The sequence below is a fragment of the Ochlerotatus camptorhynchus genome, unplaced genomic scaffold, assembly GCF_037179485.1.
Source record: "Ochlerotatus camptorhynchus isolate MF236.1 unplaced genomic scaffold, CSIRO-AGI_Acam_v1.1 ptg000220l, whole genome shotgun sequence".
Lineage (NCBI taxonomy): Eukaryota > Metazoa > Arthropoda > Insecta > Diptera > Culicidae > Ochlerotatus > Ochlerotatus camptorhynchus.
In genome coordinates this window covers 359,521-365,643 of record NW_027040710.1, presented here as the reverse complement: position 1 = coordinate 365,643, position 6,123 = coordinate 359,521, and the positions used below count along the sequence as shown (strand labels likewise).

Genomic DNA, 6,123 nt, shown 5'->3' with positions numbered 1-6,123 from the left:
CAGATTAACAAACCCGAAAACCACCGGCAGGAGGAGCCACTGAGCTGCCCGCTAACGAACTTTCTGCTCTTCATGGTACAGAGCAGAGCAGCAGGGCTACATAGACAACCGGGAGCCCGCATCATTCAAAGCCGAGAACAGTTGTAGAGATAGAGACCTTGACCCGGATCCATACTGACGTGACGTGTGCTAGTGGTTGCGGGGTTTAACCAACGAACATCGGAGGGCTGCAAAAGACAGTTGGAAATAGGTTTTTTTTTTTCTCCTATCTACCCTCCTCCACACTTGACTGTCGTCGCTTTCTCCGCTGTGGTAAAAAAGAAGAAAAACAAACGAAATGTGGGTGAAAATGGCGTAGAAATTTAAACTTAACCATCAACAATGACGCTGCGCCTGTGAAGAGGCCAAAGGGTTGTTATCAGTATAGTGTTACGCAAACGTTGTTACTCAAAAAAAAGTAGATCAGTTCTGATCAAACCGTTGTGCCAATCGGAATGTGCGTATAAAGTGAGATTGCGAAAATCTAGCCGAAAAAAGTCGTTTAGAGCGAATCGTCCGGGTGCTGTCGGGAAGACATACCTAGTGTTGTTGGTAAACGTGAAGAATTGTTCTAGGCCGGTGATTTGTTGAGCCGTTGTTGTTGAGTTGAGTGCTTCGTGGTGAAACGTGTGTTTTTGTGGGTGGCTTGGAAAATAAATAGGCAACTTTTTGCGAGTCTGTTAGTTAAAGGATCCCAAGTTTGCATGTAGGTGTAAATGGAATTGTGGGCGCAATGGTGGGGGCATCATTCGTTAGGGAGATGTGCTTTTTCTAATCTCTGGAAGTGATTGATGAAATGATTCGATATGTGGACCTACATGATGGCAGCGGCCCGAGGTGACCGGGCAATGTCATCCATCTCTCAGCGTCATCAGAGCAGTCGAAATGATTTCGATTCACCAAGGTGAGTTTTCGTTTATGGAGAGGAAGGGATCCTTTACCAAAGTAATAAGACTTTGTTGTTGAAGATGAACTTGAAATATTGCACAGTGGTCCAGAATGGGAATTTAGCGGGAATAGTAATTCTAGAGCTTTTGCCGTAATATTTAGATGTTTGATGTATTTGATAAAGTTTTTGTGCTAACAAAGTTCCACCTTTTAGTGACAGTCATCACCACGAAAGTCACCCATGATTTTCGACAAATATCAGCTGTGATTTTCTATTCCCAAAATCAATCCGCATCAATGTCAACCAGGATCAAAATAATCAAAAATCTTAGGATTAGAAGATATGTCAAATTCTAGAGCCTGGGACATTCCAAAATTCAAGCTAGCATTCCAGATGCAATTAAAATGATGGATATCAACCCAAAATGTCTTCCACAAATCCAAGATGGTGGACCAACATCCAATATGGCGGCCTCCAGACAGCGAATACGTATCTAATCCCATACAATATGGGTATTTGCGGAATGGGATCGATGAGCAGAAGTTGTAAATTGGAATGCGCCGCCATTTTGTAATTCAACATGGCAGACGAAAATCGCATGGATACGCATATTGCACGGGTTAAGATGCATAATTTTGGACCGCCATCTTGGATTCCAAAATGTCAGCGGATGTCAATTTTCTACTTCTACTCATCGAGCCCATTACGTAGATACCCATATTGCATAGGTTTAGATGCATATACGTTGTTCGGAGACCACTATATTGAATTTAGGTCCGCCATCTTGGATTCCAAAATGGCGGTGGATATCATTTTCTTACTTTGATTTTAATACCAAGGTATTGATTTTTCGTTTGGTGATTGTGTTAGCTCAAAATCAGCTAAGGTTAAAATAAGCCTTGATCTTCTGCTTTGTGATTTTGCTACATGCATCAGGTAAGATAAAATTAACCACTTCATTCGAGCAGTGAAAATGAAGTTTACTACCACTCGAACTTTGAAATAAAATATTTTTTTGAGATTTTTTCTTCTAGAACCATGAGAAAAGTAGCCAACATTTGTGCGTTTCAGGAAAAAATAGAAATTAGTTGGTCCAGTTTTGTGAAATCGCTGGTAGAAAGTCACACCAAAACTGCATGACAAAGTGGTCAATTAGCCGTGATTTTCTTTTTGTGATTTTGCTGATCCCAAGATCGTGATTTTCGGCAGTTTCTGATTTGGATTTTTTGGATTTTTCCCATCACTGATTCACGCCACTTTGGAATTCAAGGGGCGACTTCCCATGTGAGAAAATCTGTCGAATACCCTACACTATGGGTATTTTCGGAATGGGGATGACATGTAGAAATCAAAATTTGGTGATTCGCGCCATTTTGGAATCCAAGATGGCGTCTTGCAGATTGTGAAAACTGTCAAAGAGCCAACAATATGGATATTTTCGGAACGGGAACGACATGTAGAGGCCGGAAATCCAATCATCGATTTTGTCATTTTAAATCCAAGATAGCGATGAATAAATATATAAATAAATAAATAAAGAAATAAATCAGTAAGCATATAAATAAATCAATTAATTAATAAATAAATAAATTAATAAAAAAATAATAAAGAAATAAATAAATAAATAAATGAATTAATAAATAAATAAGTGAATAAATAAATAAATAAATAAATAAATAAATAAATAAACAAATAAATAAATCAATAAAAAAATAAATAAATAAATACATAAATTTATAAATTAATAAACCAATAAATAAATAAATAAAAAATAAACGTATTAAAAATAAATAAATATATAAATAAATAAATAAATCAATAAATAAATAAATAATTAGATAAATAAATAAATATATAAATAAATAAATAAATAAATAAATTAATAAATGAATAAATAAATAAATAAATAAATAAATAAATCAATCAATAAATAAATAAATAATAAAATAAATAAATTAATAAAAAAATAAAAAAAATAAATAAATAAATAAATAAATAAATAAATTGATAATAAATAAATAAATAAATCAATAAAAAAAAATTAATATATAAATTTATAAGTAAATAAGCCAAAAAAAAAAATAAAAAAATAAGCGTATTAAAAATAAATAAATATATAAATAAATAAATAAATCAATAAATGAATAAATAAATAAATAAATTAATAAATAATTGAATAAGAAAAGAAAGGATAAATAAATAAATGAATAAATACATAAATAAATAAATAAATTAATAAATAATTGAATAAGAAAAGAAAGGATAAATATATAAATAAATAAATAAATAACTAAAAAATTAAATTAATTAATACATACATTAACAAATTAATAAAAAAATTAATATATGAATAAAAAAGTTAATAAATAAAAATATAAAAAGTAAATAAAAAATTAAAAAATAAATAAATAAATAAAATTATTTTCAAATAAATAAATCAATAAATAAATAAATATATAAATAAATAAGAATATAAATAAAAAAATAAACAAATAAATAAAATAACTAATCAATTAATAAGTTAATGAATAAATAAATTAATAAATAAATAAATAAATAAGTTTAGAAATCAATAAATAAATTAATAATTAAAGATATGAATGAAAAAATAAATAAATATGAAAAAAGAAATACATTAATAAATCAATAAATAAATAAATATATGAATAAATAAATAAACGCATAATTAAACAAATAAATAAATCAATAAATAAATAAATAAATAAATGTATAAATCATAAATAAATTTGAACACAAGATTAGTCCATAAATAAATAAATAAATAAATTCATAAATTAACAAATAAATAAATAATTGAAATAAATAAAACCAAGAATAAATAAATAAATTAAAACTCAATAAATAAATAAAAAAAAATAAAAAAAAAAAATCAAATAAAAATAAATAAATAAATAAATAAATTAATAAATGAATTAAATAATGTAAATAAAAAAAAATAACTTTAAGAAAAATAACAAAAAAAAAAAATTAATTAATAAATAATTAAATAAATAAATAAAAAAAGCAATGAAATCGGAGATATTCGCAAGAGGATTTGTTTATTTTTTTTTAGCATTTAACCTTAGTTGTGTGATATCAACCAAGATTATTAACGGATTTCTTTTACGATTGTTAAGTCTGATTTTACCGGTTTATACCGATTTTTAAAAAATATACCCAGTATCAATAAAATTTAGCATGGAAAATTTGGCCGAATGCCATTTTACCGTAATCCTTTGTGTTGCTGAGTTTAGGGGTGGGGGCAACTGCACTTTTTCTAAAAATAAGTTTACAATTTAGCCATTCTATAACTATATGATATCGCAAAAAATCGTTAGTTTTGTTCCTTATCGCAAAATATTAGAGTCGTTTATTTTGTCATTACGGTGACCATTTCCATGATAGAGTGGTGCAAAAAATCGTTTTTTAGACATGATTTTTTTTAAATAATAATAATTTTTGAACCACTTGGCCGATAAAAGATCAAAATATCAAATGAAAGGTAATTAAAATAATTAAATTAAATAAAAATATATCGGTTTTGAAAATTGAGATTTTGTATTGAAAAACATTGATTGTATTTGTTTTTTATGGTTATGGCCATCCCCTAGTGCGACGGCTTGTACATTACTGGGTTGTAGGATTTTATAATTGGGGCTCACCCTCCGTTTTTGGCCCTTGATGGTAAATTGAATACAAACAGGTGTTGTACTTGAGCAAGTTGTAAGAGGTGGACAGTCCACTGTCTAATGGTTGTACCTGCAACAATGCGTGGTTTCCTTTACATACATACATACAATTCTACTATGCAACTAGAATATCATGCGCAGCGGCGTCGCAGCCCAGCAGGCCTGCGTTAAATCCCAGTCGGCGTCGCCGGGATGTTTTGAGGCATAACATCTCTGATCACGCCTTCCTTCGGAAGTAAAGCCGTTTTTCCCTGGTTATTGAGTAGATGGGTCGGTAGGTAGGGTCCCCCAAGCAACACAGAAAACATCTCAATTCTTTTATTTTTCTTTTTAAGTTACCCAGAAATCCCTTAAATGGTACAGGGAATACATCTTGATACGACAAAGTTTCAACTTTGTTGCTTCATTTACTTTAGGTCACAATAATGAAACTCAACTGTTTCAATGTACTGCTTGGATGACCTGTCAAATCATGCCTCAAATGGGAGGAGCAAACATGTTACACTCAAATTGGTATGAAGTTATATGCTACGTGATATTGTATGAAACACTTGAGCAACAAATCTAACTTGTGTTGTGTTTGTTGAATGGGAGTTCCATACAACATTATGTTTCTTAAAACTTTGGTGCAACAGAGTGTGAACTATATGGTTTTTGTACCTATTGAGCAACTGTTTCGAAATGTTACTAAAAAGTTGGCGAACCAAGATGTGTTGAAGAACCTATTTGCAATCTTCTTCCAATTAAGCGTATGAATCTATAAGTTTTCAAACTTCGTTTTGCAACCAACTGAATCAAGTTGTCACTGTAAAGGATTGTTGTAACCATCTAGTATCTACCCTGGCTCAAATATGTCTTGTCACTTTGATGTTGTAAAATATTTTTGGACAACATTGGCAAAAGCGGAGAAATCGTAATGCATGTGCTAACATCTGCATAAGAAATGGAAGACCACGACGAGGACGATAGGATAACGGATGACGGGGGACGATGGTGACTAAAGACGATACCAACAGCGGCTGGCGTGACCGTAGTCTCTCAACCAAGCGGGTGTTCCAAAGGGCTAAATAGAACGGTGAGAAGCCTGAGAGACGATAGATTGGTTGTTGCATGAGCTGGGGGCAGCAAATATATTGATACCGCCGAACGGAGATGTGGCCGTTAAGGATCCGTTAGAGACGGAGCTCGTATTTGCCGGAACTGCTGGCGAACTGGAAACAGCACCAAATAACGGGTGGATCGCCAGAACTAGTGGCTTATAATGCCGAAACCTGATGACTGCTGGCGGAGGATGTCACATTGCTACTGACAAGTGACGTTTAAAGCACGCGCATACTCAACAAATTCTATGATTGTTCAAACTACGCATTTGCTACTTAATTTCAACATAACTGGTACATGGATACCATCGATAATACGTAATGGTGCAGTTATGTTGACAAATCGTTGCGGTGTTGTTGCAGTTCAATATGAATAATTAATTTTAATATCCACTCATCTGCAACG

General features: G+C 31.7%; 1 protein-coding gene across 1 annotated transcript in view; it reads left to right on the top strand.

Moving 5' to 3' along the window:
• Window positions 1–247: 247 nt before the first annotated feature.
• The window catches only part of CngA (Cyclic nucleotide-gated ion channel subunit A), a 243,301-nt gene continuing 237,425 nt past the window's right edge, over window positions 248–6,123 (top strand). The window contains exon 1 of the mRNA XM_065224960.1: window positions 248–943. Coding sequence (XP_065081032.1) covers window positions 846–943 — 98 coding nt within the window. The 5' untranslated portion in view covers window positions 248–845. The remainder of the gene's footprint in view (window positions 944–6,123) is intronic.